General features: G+C 33.7%; 2 protein-coding genes across 4 annotated transcripts; both read left to right on the plus strand.

The window, feature by feature from the left end:
- On the plus strand, positions 1460-5045 carry LOC109330385 (probable LRR receptor-like serine/threonine-protein kinase At2g24230). Its single transcript, XM_019564569.1, has 2 exons — positions 1460-3075; positions 3986-5045. Exons 1-2 carry the CDS (start codon positions 1680-1682, stop codon positions 4636-4638), a joined length of 2049 nt encoding a protein of 682 aa, XP_019420114.1. The 5' UTR covers positions 1460-1679; the 3' UTR covers positions 4639-5045.
- LOC109330215 (SAP30-binding protein-like) lies at positions 7298-15496 on the plus strand. Of its 3 annotated transcripts, XM_019564306.1 has the most exons (8): positions 7300-7906; positions 8002-8062; positions 9389-9624; positions 13072-13273; positions 13773-13904; positions 14015-14112; positions 14199-14317; positions 15247-15496. In XM_019564306.1, the coding sequence occupies exons 1-8, from the start codon at positions 7547-7549 to the stop codon at positions 15311-15313; spliced, it is 1275 nt and encodes a 424-aa protein (XP_019419851.1). In that variant the 5' UTR covers positions 7300-7546; the 3' UTR covers positions 15314-15496. The 3 variants fall into 3 exon arrangements, with proteins under 3 accessions (XP_019419852.1, XP_019419853.1, XP_019419851.1); XM_019564307.1 differs by lacking the exon at positions 15247-15496 and having other exon boundaries at positions 7298-7906; positions 13773-13906; positions 14014-14112; positions 14199-14321; XM_019564308.1 differs by lacking the exon at positions 15247-15496 and having other exon boundaries at positions 7299-7906; positions 14181-14296.

Genomic DNA, 17988 nt, shown 5'->3' on the forward strand with positions numbered 1-17988 from the left:
CCTTTATTTATTGAGAATTATATGCCTAAGGCCAGGTTAGCCTAGAAACAAGGTTACCTTTTTTGAAAGCAAAATGGCACAAATAGCTGATAATCATTTAATTCCCGAGCCTCTAGACTTAAGACTTTGCTTGTTGAATCTGAACTAGGACTCTATGACTAGGAGTTATTAGTCAAAAGCAAAAATAATGTGCAGAGAAACTTAACAAATATATTGCCAATCTCTCTGGCTCTGCAATCCAAATAACTTCTTTTTTTATCCAAAAAAGGACAATAGCCCATAAATTAAACTCTGCAAAGTGTTATTTTTGCTCAATTTTAGTTAGTCAATTTGTAACATTTTGTAAGCAAACTATGGCTATATATGTATTATTATGTAAGCAGCTAAAAGTTTGAATAGTATTATTTTTGCAAACATCTAGACATACAAAAATAGCTACAATCCTATAAATTCTTCACAAGACTTCTTATAAGTCAAAAGTAATTGTACAAACTAATGGTATGACTTAAACTCAAAATTTCACTCATTTCATTGTCAATCTAAACTAGCTCATATTCTGTTGGAAAATGTATCTAATTATAACAATTTCCCTTTAAAAAAATTTCCCTAGTTAATCCAAAAAAAAAATGGTGGGTATATTTAAGGAAGATTGACAATGAGTGAGAAAGACCTGTTTTATTCCATTATTTTGCCCGACTCAAAAATTTCCCTTTACTCAAGTTCTGATCAATCCTTCTTCTGTTGTTCAAATATCAAACGAGTAAAAATTATATATTTTTAAACGAGACTTAAATAATTATAAAATTTCTTTGTTTATGGCATGGTTAAAGCAAAACTTAAACATAAATGAGTGTCCTGTTATGATGGTTGAAACACCTTCTGGAATTGTTGGTGGAAGCACAAAGTGCTGTGAACTGCCTTGTAGGTTTGGACTTTGGACAATTTATGGCATGCTGATCTCAACAAATTTTAACATTACATCATCTACTCTCTCTAACTCTCTGAATCTCAAATTAAATAGCTGGGACCCCATAAGTTTGAACTTTCAAGCAAAGTGAAGTCACCTTCAAAATCTACTGAAGTTCAGAACCAAAGTATTTCTATCTTACAAGTCCTAGTCTCACCCCAAATAAAATAAAAGTATACTAATGGCCACACTAAATTAAAAAATTCACTATGCATAATTATGTTATCAGCATCGCCAACCTTATTCTCTCAAAAAATGGTTTAAATACATTCTCAACTACTATTCTTATTGTTAATTAATTTTGAGATGAAAACTTAATACAATATTAGAGTCAGAATCCAATTTTTTCGATTAACATATAACATTAACCTATCTCAGAGAAGAATATGCATGGAAACAAAACAAAAGTCACAATCACTACATCAGCCATTCATAAAAACATTAAAACTCTTTGGTTTCAATTTCATGATGTTCAGACAGTCAACCCCCTTAGTACAACTTCCATTTAATTGTCTTTACACCATTTCAATCCATCCTCACGTGCCGTTAACTCCTCCGTTAAACTACATAACGCCGTTAATGCTTCCCACTTCACTATAACCTCGAACTATCCCACTACACCAAACAACACATCAACCTCTTTTTCTTTTCTCACATCCCATTCTCTCATTCCATTAATAGGACACAAGATTGAAACTTTAGAGCTAAGAAAATGAAACCCTTTTTCATATTCTTGATTCTCCTTACACTCTTTGCTATAGTAGAATCTTCATGTAATATTAGAGACCTAGACCTTGTTTCTAAGGCCTTTCATTCTGTATCTGGATTCAACCCTTTATGGGTCAAAACAAAAGCTTCTTCTTCATCCAACTGTTCAACCCTTCAGGTTACAAAGATAGAGCTTCCATCAAAGAATTTGAGTGGAAGTATCTCATGGGGGTACCTTAGAAACATGTCAAAGTTAGAGGTTTTAGATCTTTCTGAGAATTCACTTCAAGGCCAGGTTCCAAACTGGTTCTGGACAAGTACAACCTTATTAGTAGTGAATCTCTCTAACAACAAATTTGGAGGGAACATTGCTTTGAAATATCAACCCACTTCACAAAATGGTTCCTTTTCATCATTGCAAACACTTAATCTCTCACACAATAGGTTCACCAATCAAGTTCATCTTTCTGGATTCTCAAGCCTGAAAACCCTAGACCTTTCTCATAACAATCTTGTTACTTTACCCTCTGGCTTTGAAAAGGTTACCAACCTACACCACCTTGATCTTTCAAACTGCAACATCAAAGGAAACGTAAAACCCATTTCAAACCTTCATTCACTCACTTATCTAGACTTGTCAAACAACACTTTGAATGGTAGTTTCCCTTCTGATTTCCCTCCTCTCAACACCATCAAATTCTTCAACATCTCACATAATAACTTCAAAGCATTAGTCACGTTAGACAAGTTCAAGAAATTCAACAAATCAGCTTTCATTCACGCTGGTAAAAACTTCAACTACTACAACACATCCAAAAACATCGTCAAACATAAACAAAAACAAAAACATGTTCCATTACACCACCCCATTGATGAAAAGAAAAGGAAACACAAATCAAAAACTAAACTCATTGCATTGTGTTGCGTGGCAGTGTCTGTGTTTATCTTAGCATCAACGTATACAATGTGGAGTTACAGAAAGAAGAAGCAAATGCAGAAAAGGAAGAACAAATGGGCAATCTCAAAACCGGTGTCGTTTAACGGAATCAAGGTAGAGAAATCTGGACCCTTCGAATTCGAAACAGAATCAGGTTCATCATGGGTCGTAGATTTAAAGGAACCGTCTTCTGCGGCGGTGGTCATGGTGGAGAAGCCGTTGATGAATCTGAGTTTCAAGGAACTCATTGCTGCCACGTCACACTTCGGGAAAGAGTCACAACTCGCTGAGGGAAGGTGTGGGCCCGTTTACCGAGCAGTGTTACCAGGAGAGATCCACGTGGCAATCAAGGTTCTTGAGAATGCGAGAGACGTTGATTATGATGATGCTGTTGACATTTTCGTTGACCTTGCGAAGCTTAAGCATCCAAATTTGTTGACCCTCTCTGGTTATTGCATTGCAGGTACTTTTTTTTACTAATCTAATGCTTCTTCTTCTGAATGATTTAATTTATGAAAATTTGTGAGTTGGATTGAATTATAATTGATTTGGACCTACTTTTATTAAATGAATTTCACGAACCGAGCGACCACTTGTGTGTAATCATTTACACCTAGATATAGTTGTCTATCATTACTGGTGGAAACTGGAAACTCATGCATGTACTTCTATAGTCTTCAATTTTTGACAGAGCTTAATTAACCACCATAAATATAAAGTATAAAACTATAAATAGTCACCATTGTCGTTCAAACTTTTGGGTAATAATATTTATATAACTTTTTTTTACTAATATATACCTTTAAATTAATCATTTTCTAAATTAATTATTATTTTTCTGAATATAGTATTTTGTTGTAAGTGAGACTCTATCATCAATATCCTTCACTCTTGCTATTAAACCATCTCATAACTCTTATTTTATGTTGATGATGGAATTCGAATTCACAACTTCCTGCACTCTATTCCTTACCTTATAACTCTCATTTTCTAAATTAATTATTAATAAATAAAATGTTTCTTAAGTATAAGAACATATTTCATTTTCTGAATTTTATCACAGATATTAAACTAAGAGAAAAATATATACGGACAGATAGTGTATGAGTTTCATATATTATCATGACATTATCTATCATTCACTTTTAAAAAATAATTTAATTGAATAATAAATAATATAGTGATTATCTATAAATTTTTATACATGGACAAAATTATACATTTTCATTCCTAAATAAATATTTTTATCTACGATTAAAATAATAGTTAAATCTTAGTAAATTAAAAACTTTTTTGGATTATTGTTTCTAAACTAGGAGAAGCAATTTTGAGTTGAGGAACCACGTAATAACCCAAAGAAGTTTGAATTTCAGGTAAGGAGAAGCTTGTATTATACGAATTTATGTCAAACGGTGATTTGGGTAGATGGCTACATGAGTTACCCACTGGTGAGACCAACGTGGAAGATTGGAGTAATGACACATGGGAGATTATTCAAAACGGTGTCGTTTCACATGCCACATCACCCGAAAAGATGGGTTGGCCCACACGACATCGTATCGCCGTAGGGGTGGCGCGTGGCCTAGCCTTTCTCCACCACGCGGGATCCAAGCCCGTCGTGCATGGCCACCTTGTCACGTCAAATGTGTTACTCGCCGACGACTTTGAGCCTCGAATCGCTGATTTTGGGTTCCGGAGAATCGGGAGGAACCAAAACGCGCCGAATTGTTTCAGCACAGAGAGTGATGTGTACTGCTTTGGGGTGGTGCTGATGGAGCTACTAACTGGGAGGTCCGGCACGGCGGAGACGGTGGTTTGGGTTAGGAAATTGGTGAGGGAAGGTCACGGTGTGCGTGCTTTGGATGAGAGGGTGAGTCAACTAGGTGGTGGTGACTCGGAGAGTGAGATGGTTGAGTGTCTCCGAGTCGCGTATCTTTGTACGGCCGAGTCACCTGGTAAAAGACCCAGTATGAGGCAGGTATTGGGTCTTCTCAAAGATGTTCATCCGAGTCGCCAACTCGACTGAGTTTACTCGTCTTTGAATCGTTGTTTGTTAATTTTTTTGGGTGTGTTTTCAAGCCCACGCGGTTGATAAGCGTTTGTGGCTCAACCTTTATAAGTAGTAGTAATTGCTCGTTACATATATTAGGTGGGAAGTTGGCAATGGGGTTTTGGTTATAGTTTCTTTTGAATATTTTTATGACTATCATCATTATGATTACAATGTATAGTCCAAAAAGTTTGGGGAAAGAAAAAGGAGAAAAAGATGGAGAAATTTGAAGTGGGGTTGAAAAGCCTAATGAATCAATGTGAGTGTTGTGTAGGATTTGCTTTTTTTTTATCATGCATAGGGTAGAGAATCCCACTTACTATTTCTCTTTTATAAGAGGGACTTCTAACATTTTATTTTAAATTTGTATTCACTTTTGTTTATTATTTTCTTTCTTTTTAACTTTTTTATTTTGTTTTACTCTCTTTTACTTTGTTTCCTTTTGCTTTATTCACTTGTTAATTTATTTATCTTTAGGAAGGAATATCCTCCCCAAAGTAACATGTAGTGGTAGATGAGATGGATGAACCTATGCCTTTGCGTGTCCATTTTGTTATGTTGCATGTTGTGTCATGGGAACAAAGGGACCATATGGGTGTGTGAATGAAGAAGCACCAATGAAATATTTGAATGAGTTTTATGTGAGATGTGATGTCAAGTCAGTGATTCTTCACTTGAGTTAGTTAATTAAATTTCTCATTGCTCTAGACTCTCAATTCCTAATACTCTAATAGAGAGAGTGCCTTACAAATATTATGTAGTTGTTTAGCATCATTAAGAGATCAAAATTTGAATGATGGAATACAGTACTTTAGTTGTTGAGACTTAAGAGGATCATTCACACATATAAAATTCGAAGAAAATAGATTTAATTTTTTTGCATTGTAACCATTTCAGGTGTTTGCATTTCCACCTATATTTAGTGGATATAATTGACATTTTTGGGGGTACATAAACGTGTTGAGATTAGTCAAAACTCACAATGAAATTTCTGCCTGATTATTAACCTAAAGTTAGTGGCTTTCTACCTCTGGTAAATTTCATTTAAAACCTTGATTTTAGCTTTAGTATACCTCCAAGGTTGATTGAGAAAGTGTTCTAGAAAATAGAATCTTCCTGCAACTTACTATCCCATGATGAGCTCGATTATAACTTAACAAGCAATGCTTCTAACAGGCACCCTTATCTGATATGTTGATTAAAGTGGAATGCTTCAGTTTAGGAACTCTTTTGGCTTTTGCATTTTTCCAAATATGCCACAAATCTGAGGCATTGTTCTCTCTTTCCTATTTTTCTAAAAGCTTTCATAGGACAGAGTTGCTTTTATCTTAGCTATTGAAAAATTAAGTGATATGATTTCGATTAAAGTTGGTCCCAAATATTTTAGATCATAAGATTTGGTTGGATATATTCGGCCATCCTACTTAGTGTATGAGTCCAATATCCTCCTATCTTATGGAAGTGGTGATAGCCCGTCACAACTTTCTCATCACGACTTCTCAATTAATTTTTTTAAAATAAAAATACTTGTGTATTGTGAAATGTTTTTGTTCTTACCAAACATATCCTCACAGTTTTGTTTCAGTAAAAAACTATTTTTTTCAATGTATGGATGTCTCTTTCCAATAAGTGTAGATCATACAAATTGAATTTTTATTATTTAATCATTATGGAGATTTAACGAGTATTACACCATTAAACCATAGTTGTGAATTAAATCCTATCATGGTTTATGATTTTTAATAAAAAATTATACCTACAAAATTCGTAATCCATCACTATTTATGAATTAAATGTTAAAAAATCATAAATTATGGGAAATAAGTTTTTTCCTACTTGATTTAAAAAATCAAATCCATTATTCCAATTAAATGTCTCATGTAATATGTGATTGTTTAATCATATGAATGCACATGTAAGATGAATGTTCTTAACCATGTGAATATACAGGTAATATGTGTGTTTCTTAATCATGTACGTTTAACATGTATGTTCTTAATCATACGAATGCACGAGTAACATGTATGCTCTTAACCATATGAATGCATAAGTAACATATTTTTTCTTAATCATATGAATGAATGCAGGAATGACATGTGTGTTCTTAACTATTAGAATGCATGGTTAACAGGTGTGTTATTAACCATTAGAATATACAGATAATATGTGTTATTAACCAAACTAATACACAAATAACATATGTGTTATTAAACATACGAATACACGAGTAATATGTTTGTTCTTAACCATGCGCCAAAAAATTATTGCTCCCTACAAATGCACCGGTAACTTCCTAGTTGAATTATTAAAAAAAACATTAAAATATACTATAAAGCAAACAAAAATGATATATATGTGTAAAGCAAAATATGGTTGATCTAATGATATAAGATTTTATTATGTCTTTAGAAAGATAAAAAGTAGGAAGGAGTTCTACATTATGAATGAGTAATACTTATTAGGGGAATAATTATGCATATTGAAATGAATTAGTTACTTATGGAGGATACCCTTATTAATACAAAAAACAATCTAAATCAAAACATTGAGAAAACACTAAATTAATTTTTTGTAAAGATAAATACAAAAGTGTATTAATTGTTTTTAGTGGATTGGACTAAGATTGGTGTTGAGCACCTCACTTTATTAAACAACAAAAAGAGCAGCACTCTCTCATTTTCATTCTTTCACCTTCATCTCAATTCCTTTCTTTTCTGATTCGATTTTTTGAATCAATCTCGTGTTCCCTCCATTTCCCATTATATAATCTCAAAATATCGCCACTCGTAGTGTTAGTTCTCTTCCCCACTTATTCAATTTCAAAATATCCCAAACCGAAACCCTAGCTTCCATCTCCTTTCACCGGAAACCCTAATTTCCTCCCATGGCGTCAAAGAAGAAGCAATCCGAAGGTATCGCGTTGCTATCTATGTACAACGATGATGACGACGATGAAATGGAAGACGTTGAAGAAGAAGAAGACGGAGAAGGAGAATTCGCGGATGCAGGGATTCGTGGCAGCCAGAACCACCAGGATTCTGCCGCCGATAACGCAGCGGATGATGATTTGGCTGCCGATACGGATCGGATGGCGGTTATTGATTCTGGTAGCGATGCTGCGGACACTCTTACGCCTCAGCAGTTGATTTCGCCTCAGGAGCAGCAACGGTTGAGTCGGAAGAGAGAGAAGCTTACGATAGTGGACTATGGTCATGATGAAGTAGCAATGTCACCTGAACCTGAGGTACTGATTTTCTCTTTTGTTAATTGTTTTTAGCATTCAAAATATGATGCTTGGTTTGAAATATGAAGGATGAGTTAATTGAATTGTGATTGTAGGAAGGAGAGATAGGTGTGAGTGGTCATGTTATGATTGGGGATCAGCTTCATGTCACCAATGGTAAGTATAAGACTTAACCCAATCTTTATCTTGCTTATTTCATTTCAATATTTCAACTATTCAATTCTTATTTGTATTATTGCTTATAGTAACAAGATAACTTTACTAATCTTTTTTAGTATTCTGCAACAATAATATGTTTGCTTTAGATTATGTTTAGTCATTTAATGATGTTTGGAAATGTGGAATGGAATGGGATGGAATGAAACAAAGCTACTAGCCTACTACATTGTTGTTTGTAAGTTCTATAAATGAATGGTCTATGATGAGTTAATTATTAGATTGTTGTGCCCCTCGGGATGGAAGGGGGTACAATTAAAATTATGAGGTAGGCTAGTGGTGCTTGTATTGAGGTTTATGATGCCAAGGCTAACCATGCTAAGTGTTTAATAATTATAACTACAGATTCTACAACAGATGTGCACTATCTCGGTTTCAATTTTTGTATAAACAAAATTGCCCATCCAGTAAATATTCGGGGTCTTAAACTTGGTGGAATTCATGATATAACAAAATTGCTCATCCAGTAATGCTAATTCACAAGTTTATTTGCAAGAATAAGAAAAGGAAAAATCATCTATGAAATTATTATTAAAGTGAGGAATTGATTCGCACTCTTCAGGAACTGATGTTATTTGTTGCTTGTGTTTGCGTTTTTATAGTTATAAAAATTGCCTGAGCTCTAGTTTTTTTTTGTTTTCCGTAGAAAATTTTATAATCAGAATTATGTTTAGATAAGTTTCATTTTATTGTAACCTTTTCATATCAGGTTTATTTTAAATCAATTTTGGCTTTGTTACTTATTTGCTGAATACTGTTAGGTTTCCTTTTTAATACATAACCTCCATCATCTAATCTGATGATAAATTTCATGCGTACCTTCTATTAAAACTGGCAAGATCCGTAGTTGAAGCAAATCTTTTGGTAATCACTTAATAATCTTGTATTCAGCTGTGCCACCCTTATAAAGACGAGGTTTGACGCTGATTTAGAAGGTTAATGTTCAGGTTCTACTTGTTAATTTCACTCTGGAATAAAACAACAAAGAAAAGGAAACAAAACCATAGAATAGTTTTCAGAAGATATTGATACAAGATTCCATGCTATATCTCCCAATTGTATTGGGGGGGGGGGATGAACCCATTGACCAGGTTCCATTCCATTCTATCTCATTTTAAACAACCCAAACAATGGATCGTAGTGTCATTCCATCCATTTCTATCAATCTAAGCATAGCCTAGAGTTTTGTCAGGTTGCTTTATTCTCTGTGGAGTAGTTGGATATTTATTCGATTTGCTTACTATCTCTGGATGTGCTTTATTGCAGGTGATTTTATGGATAGAACACCGTCTGGAACAGTCCGAGTTTTGACACCTAACTATCAAGCTAACAACCCTCAGTTTTCTGAGCCATTGAAATCTGATGCCATGAACAGTGATGCTCTGATAAGATCAGATGATGCAGAAATTGGAGAACCAGATCAAGATGAACAAAGATCTGTAAATCCATTGGATAAGTTTCTCCCTCCACCACCAAAAGCTAAATGCACAGAGGAGCTACAAGTAAGTTCTGTTAAATTAGTTTGATAATATTAACTATAAATTGTCAAATACCCTTTTTTTTTTGGTGTAAAAACTTGATAGGGCAAATCGCAAGTGCACGATTATGTCGTCAAGTAATAAAAAATCGATCTCACGAGGACCGTAAAACTCCTTTAATTATAACAATTAATTTATACTTAATTCAAATAAGGAATAAAATTGAATTTAGAACAATTGCCAAGAATAATTATGAAAATAATCAAAAGGATTGAAATCTAATTTAGGAAGAGTTCACAGAATAAGGGTTACCGCCTTTACACTCGCAAATTCTTGTTTTGCTCATTTTCATGAACTTTAAGTTGTGAGGGTGAATTGCTCTTTGATATGTGTCATCCTCTCTCGAGCTCCGACACGTGTACTCAATTGAAGTCGCACCTACTCTCATGGTACGATTATCAATCAAATCCTTTACTTGGATCTTTCTATCCAATCGCTTCGTAGCAACCCAAGGTGAATTCCAGAAACCCCCGAGAATTCTAATACTACTCTCGTGAATTAGGATTCTAGTTTGAATAACTGAATGATGGATAGTTGGGTTCACCTCTCGGTCCTTCCCCAATGTATATAAGAGGTGTAATTTGTTGGTCAGACAACTCACACGAATAAAACTCAGTTTAATGATTCAAATCACAACACTCGATGGAATAGAAGTAAAAACAAGTACTTATTGAATGTAAAAGGGTATAGCCCCAATCCTAGAAACAAAGGGAATACTCACTAGAAGAGAATCCTAAATTCTAAATTAGAGAATTGTAATGTAAAGAATGTGTAAAATCCTTGAGGGAGAACCCTTATTTATCCTAAATACAAAATATCGGGCTAAGCCCAACAAAACAAATCTAAAAAATAGGAATATAATATAACATCTATGACTTCTTTTGGTCATTCAATTGTTCTTCGCATAGCCTCAACACTGAATTCAATCTTCTTACACCTAATCTTTGCTTTTTTTTTTTTGTTTTAATTCATCCAAACTGCACAACATAGTTAAAAACACCCGCTCAACCCGAACAAAGAGAAATAAAAACTAAAAATAATCATAAAGTCCTAATTATGTCCTAAGATGCAAGTTAAATGCAATACAATGTAGTATAATTTCACACTTATCAGATATCCCTCACCTTATGGGTAAGAAATTAATCCTTTCAGGGTGTGTGCCATCACAGGGATCAAACCTTGGCCATTGACCTTATACGATACAAGGGAGTCATGTCTTACACCACTTAACCAACTCTTTCCTTGATGCATAGTAAAGTTGCATGCAGCTAGTCATTTTTTGAATTAAACTAGTTTGCTTTGATCTTTTTCTAGGTTGTGTACTTCAATTTTTATCATTTTATGCAAAACCATTCTGTGGTATTGATCAAGCAATCCATATTTTTGTATTCCCTTTGAACTTGATCAAATAAATTATGCAATGTTTAGGGGGTCTGGTAAGCTGTTTTATCTTGCTGGCTCTCTTTTCTGTTGAGTGCATGTGCTTCATTTGTAAATTATGCAGACATAAATACTTTTAAGTTACTGCCCCTCTCTTCCTTCTCAATATAATGTACTTTACAACTTGAATGACTAATTATAATTCTGGCAGGCTGTAACTTCACTGTCAATGTGGTTTATATTGTTGTCCTGGCCTAAACTGAAGTCTACGTGTAGTATCCGGCATGAGAAATTCAAAATTTACATTTATTGTTTGTTTTTATCAACAACCAAACTTCAATCTTACTAGGTGGGTTGGTTACACAGAACATCATAATGCTCTAGCTCTACCATAAAATATGTTCATTGACGAAACATTAATCTCTAAATCTTTCCTAATGGTTTTGCCTATTGTTTTTCTTGGTCTCCCTCTTCCTTTAGAAATTGGATCAACCTCCATTTGGTCTACTCTCCTTAATGAAGCTTCTAACGGTCTCGTCCACACATGTCCAACAACCTTAGACACAATTGTACTATCTTTACTATAATAGGAGCTGTTCCAACTTTCTCCATATTATATTCTCTTCTAATCCTATCATGTCTAGTGTGTCCGCTCATCCAACGCAATATTGTCATCTCTTTTACGTGAAATTTATTCTCTTGTTGACATTTTACTATCCAATATTCAGTCTCATAACATTGCAGGTCTTATAGTTGTGTGATAAAACTTCCCCTTAAGCTTGAGTTTCTATCATATATGACATATGAAGTATTCCGCCATTTCATCCACCGCTTGAATCCTATGATATACATCTCTATCAATTTCTCTATTGTGTGGTATGATTAACTCAAAATACTTATATCTCTAATCACCATATTGTTTGTTTTTACCATTTGAAATGATTGTCTATGCTTTTACTAGGAATGACAACATGGCGGATCGGGGTTGAATTTGTACTTACCTAATTTGAACTCGAAATGCAAAACCCGAACCTGAGCACAACGGGTTTGAAATTAACAATACCATCCCCGAACCCGTACAGTTTCGGGTAACCCAAAAATACGATGAGGATTATGTGGCAATTCAAATATGATTTCAACTTCTGAGTACACTAAAATTCAATAATTCAGCAGTACACTAAAATTGGAAATGCACAGTACACAAATTTTATTGGTTGTGTTACTGGTTGTATTATTCCTTCACTCCTTATTAAGCACAAAACCACACTTGCTACTATTATTCATTTTGCCATTCTATTTGCAACTCTGGCACAAAATCCTTATTCCTTCACTCCTTAATAAGGAGTGCAGAGGAGTCACTGTGGCTGTTGCATTCAATTTGAAACTCAATACTCCTTAATAGTTTAACACATCAATCGGGGTGGGTTCGAGTATCACTTGTACCAAACCCGAATCTGAAAACTAAGCTTGGGTAAAACCCGAACCCACTAATAGCGGGTTTACCCAGTTAAATTTGGGTTGGGTTCGGACGGTAGTCATAGTTTAGGTTTTCATTGCCATTCCTAATTCTTACCTACTCACACCTACTTTTAAGGGTATTTTTAGAATTTTGCAGTTTAAATTCAGTTTGCATCCACTTTTTATATTTAAAAAGAGAGGAATATCATGCCTTCAATACTATTATGGGTTTCTTCTTTACACTCCTAAGGGTGCCTCTTCTAGTGCTGGGAGTCTGGATGATTGGTGCCCAGTGGAGAGTGTCATGCAAAATTTATCCATTATTGTTTCGAAGAAATATTTTATATTCAAAGTTTCTAAAACATTTCCAATTTAACCAAAGGGGAAGAAAATAGAAGGAAAAAAACAAAGATATGTATCCTACCTTTCAATATAGTTAACCATACAAGTTTTATTCCTGCATAGTGGATAGGGTGTTTCTAATTCCTAGTTTTCTATTTGGTGGTTTATTACCTTTTAGACATTGTAATTTTTTCTTCTTTGCACTATTGATTTTAATTTTATTTATTGCAGAGAAAAATAAATAAGTTCCTAGATCTTAAGAAGGCTGGAAGAAGTTTTAATGGAGAAGTTCGCAACCGGAAGAACTATCGTAACCCTGACTTCCTACTGCATGCAGTGAGGTACCAGGATATTGATCAAATAGGGTCTTGCTTCAGTAAAGATGTATTTGACCCTCATGGATATGATCCAAGTGACTTCTATGACGAAATAGGTCCTTTAACTGCTTCTTCTCTCCATCCTGTTAGCTATTCCCCATCTTCGAATTTATTTAATTTTCATGCATGCTACTGTAGTGTCTCCACATGTTTATCTACATTTGGTTATCTTTGGAATTTGTTGGTTCCAGCTGTTCATTCCAATTATCTGCTGGTAGATTTTGTTGAAGTATCTGATTTTTCAGATCTCTGTTTTTTTCTTGGGGGGACCAATGTTAAAATCATTTTTAACTGTAGGAAAAATGCACTGCTAACTTAATATGACTCCATGCTTAAGCTTGAGAAGTATAGTTAATAGACTTGAGTATTGAATATCTCAATTTAGAAAATAGGAACTTATTCTGTTTCTTTAAAATTCCTGTATTTTTAATATGAAATATTTTGGGTCTTGGCTTCATGGTATCCTTTCATTAACTTGCTGTATTCCTCAATTTGTTGTAGTTATTGGTTTTTCCATTATTTACTTTTTTTTGTTTTTGTAAAAAACAAAAACAGAGGCTGATATGAGGCGTGAAAGTGATAGGAAAGAACAAGAGAAGAAGAAAGCACCAAAGGTTGAATTTATCCCTGGGGGAACTCAACCAGGAATTGTAGCTGGTGCTCCAAGGATCAGTTTGCCTGTTGCAGGTTCAGAAATTACCTAGTTTTTGGGCTGTGATGAAATTCTTCATCAGAAGTCATTTTTAATTATTTGTTTGCTGTGTAGTTAGTGTTTTTACATTAATTTTTTGTAATAGGTGGTTCCTCTGTTACTAGCGGTTTGCATTTGGTGCATCCTACAACAGATTCTATTAACCGGGATGGTAGACAGAACAAAAAATCAAAATGGGATAAGGTGCTTATTTCTCTAAGCAAATGCAATTGCAACTTCAATGATTCTTCCTTGTGCTTACCAAATTTTAGTGAATGATCTTTTTTCAGGTGGATGGTGATGGAAAAAATCCTCTGCCATCTGTGGGGCAGGATTCTGTTTCTACAGTTGGTGCAAATACAGCAATTTTATCTGCTGCCAATGCTGGTGGTGGCTACATGCTATTTGCGTAAGTCTATAAACAACAAACTAGAACTTTATGCATTCTATTCCTTTGTGCATTGATGCTGGTTTGACTTTCAGTTTATATGTTCTGGTGATGGTTTGGCACGTTTTTCTTTTCTATTGTCTAGATATTTTGAGGCTTCATTTGCATGCTATCAATTTGAATACATAGTATCTTCTAAAAGAAACTAGAATCTATAATTAGCATACAAGTAATGGCCTGGTTTGACTTGTGCAATTTGCAGACATTCCCAATTACAGAATATTAGCCTTGAATAGTATGAAATGCATATCCCAATATTATTTTTGTGCTCTAACAGTTTCTTGCTGGGTTAAACCATCATGCGATGAGAATAGCTGAGATTGTAACTTATTATCCTAAATCATCATGCTCACTCATTTTAAGTGGCAGCTGGTAGGTTTGTAAGACAACCAAGCCTGTAATTTATGCTTGCAATGATTCTTAATGTACTTTGCATGTCATGCATGCAATGATTCTTATTGTACTTCAGACAAGTTATGCAGTTTCAGTATTTCTGGGTTATCAATAAATTCAGTTTTTATGAGGTAAAATTGCTTAAGTTCCTATATTATACTTCAGGTTGAGTTCATAATCTACATTTTCTTTACTTAAGGGTCTAGCTAGTGCCTTGAGCTATTGAAGATAGATTTTTTAAGAATAAAAAAGTAGTTTATTTGAGAAATTAGAAATTAAAAAGTTACTGTTTTTAATTAAAATTTGCATCTCTAGAATTCATTATCCAATACCCTCAGCATTTTCATTGAACTTGTTCTTCGCTTATGGTCTGTGACTACCATTTCATGTAATTGACAACCAAATGGCTATATTATCTGCTTCTGATAACTTGCTTTTATCTAAGTAATAAAGTGGTATATATTTGATACAATGGTCAATGTTCTGTTGTTAAACAGGCAGCAGAAACGGAGAGAGGCAGAGGAGAAAAGATCTAGTGAAAGGAGATTTGAGAGAAGATCATGAGCCATTTCATTTTGATATTTAGTAACTAACACCGTTTATACGCCTATGGATGATAGTTTATCGCATAATATTTTTTGTTTGTTCAATATTAACTTTGGCAATGAATGTAGTACATTATATATCCTTACAAATGAAGAGAAATTTACTGTTTCACTTTTACCTAATGCTAAATCCCTGTGACTGACAAATTTATTTCTTTTTAATTCCGCTGCAATGGTTGTAATGTTATATTGTCTGTTGATTGATTGGAGTTCGCTGTTTTTTTGCTTCTTTTTTTACACGAGAGTTTATTTTGTAATGTTATATATATTTTTACAATGATTAATATATATGTACAAATATAACCATTATTCAAAAGTCAATGGTCGAAACTATGGTAAAATATATCCACACTTATATTTGATGTGTATCTAATATGCGTAGTATTTCCTTTTGAATTGAAATTCCTTTTTAGCACATGATTCGTTTGTATTCATACTTCATTGTTGTTTGAGTTCACCCTTGGGTCACACTTTGGAAATGATTTAGTTTTTAACCTTTGAATATCTTTTATAAGTAATTCATCCATGTAAATGAGATACTAAATCCACTTGCAAATTTACGATACAGGTGACCTTGACTGAAATATTATAACTTTAGTGCACCTTTTAAGTTATTTACGGATTTGGTGTATTTAATGGAAAGTGGTCAGTGTTAGTGTCGATTTGTAAAGAACTCGTGAATGTGGAAGACGAGTTTCATTCATTTTTTTGTACTCACATAGAACTCATACCTCATGTTGGCGAGTTCAGTTTTTATTATTTTTATATAATGATGGTTCTTATTATTTCCACTTCTCTTTGTATCTCTTGGATAACACCCACCAATTCTTTCCCTTCATTTAATAAAAAAAATTTCAATTTTTTTGGAGCAGCAAAGTGATGAAATTGCTTCTATATTATGAGGGGTGTTGATGAAATTGCTCCTACAAAGAGAAGTGGAAATAATAAGAACCATCCACGGACATTATATAAAAATAATAAAAACTGAACTCGCCAACATGAGGTACGAGTTCTATGTGAGTACAAAAAATTGAATGAAACTCGTCTTCCACATTTATGAGTTATTTACAAATCGACACCAACACTGACGACTTTCCATTAAATACACCAAATCCATAAATAATTTAAAATGTGCACCAAAACTATAATATTTCAGTCAAGGTGCACCTGTACCGTAAATTTGCCTAAATCCACTACATGTATAATATAGATATATATTGAGAGTTTGTGGGATAAAATGCCTCATTAGACTTGGTAGCTCTGTCCCTACAAAAGAGCAACATTATTAGATCAAAGCAAAAGACCCCATATGCTCTCTTCAATGCAAGATCCTCCTATTTGGGCCAACGTATCAACATTTTCTATTCTGTCTTTCATGTCAGCCAATACCTTATTCTTTATGATAGTATCTGCCTACTTTGCCTTTAATATTCAATTTGTCATCATACACTTTGGTCAGCATCCACATCAACTCCTCAATATCATCATTCCCATGCTTTGTTTGCTAGTTCTGGCCCATCCAAACAAAATTAAAATTTCATATAAAAAGAATACTAAAGTCTCTTTGTGTAGTCTTATATAGTGTTTTAGTTTATTGTCATAAAGCTAGCACTAAGGCTTCACCTTTTTGACTAACTAATGATTCTTTGTTTGCTAATGGGATATAGTTAGAATGGTGCCTTTGGAGATCACCTAGGACTAGGAGCATCTTTTTAATTTGCTTCTATTTGTACACATCTTTTAGACTATAAAGAAGGCTTAAAATACTTATTTTTCATACCCTTTTCATATCCAACAAGTTCTCATACTCCATAAATATGCAGTCTTATTAACTACAGTGTTTTGGATACTTTGTTAAAGAGAGGCCTGCTTAATTTTTGTTTTGTATTGGTGACATTTTGGATAAATTAAGTTTGTTTGTATGGGGATTTTGATCATTTCTGCTACTATCAACCGCCATTGGTAAAGGAATAAAAACTAAAACGCTTTGAAAGTACTTTGCTTAATTAATGAGAACTGGCAAAAAGGTTGTGATTAACTATTCAACGTAACATTATAAATGAGCCTAGTTAATGATATATATACTCATGGATATTCTTGCTTAACACAGAAAAATAGGACTGAAGTTTTTTCTAGAAGAGAAGCTATTTTTTCTTACTAAATTCAACATTCTTAAACTGATATATTCGTTCATTAAAAAAAATATCATATGTCAATTGTATATGAAGGCAACTTGTCACTGTTTTCACTAGACAAATGCTTAGCATACCATAAATGATTGTGCATTATGGAAAAACAAAACACTCCAATCTCATCTCTTTTCTTCTCACAATTGTTATTTAGTAAGTTACTTCATTTGGAATGATGCAGGTAAAAAAATTACGGATAGAATCCTAGAATAAAAGCAACGTTTTCACATTTTTATATTTTTCTATAACTATTTAATATTATACCAAAGGAGAAAAGGAAACTGCTTTCCCTTAGTAATATCTTCAAATATGAAAAATATTTTCGGCAGAAATATACAACTTGTGGTCAAAAGTCTCATTTTGTCTCACCTTGCTTTCCCTTACTAATATCTTTTTGAAAACTTGTTAATTTTTTTATAACACACATAATACAAAAGATGGCCTT

This window comes from Lupinus angustifolius, chromosome LG16 (genome assembly GCF_001865875.1).
Source record: "Lupinus angustifolius cultivar Tanjil chromosome LG16, LupAngTanjil_v1.0, whole genome shotgun sequence".
Lineage (NCBI taxonomy): Eukaryota > Viridiplantae > Streptophyta > Magnoliopsida > Fabales > Fabaceae > Lupinus > Lupinus angustifolius.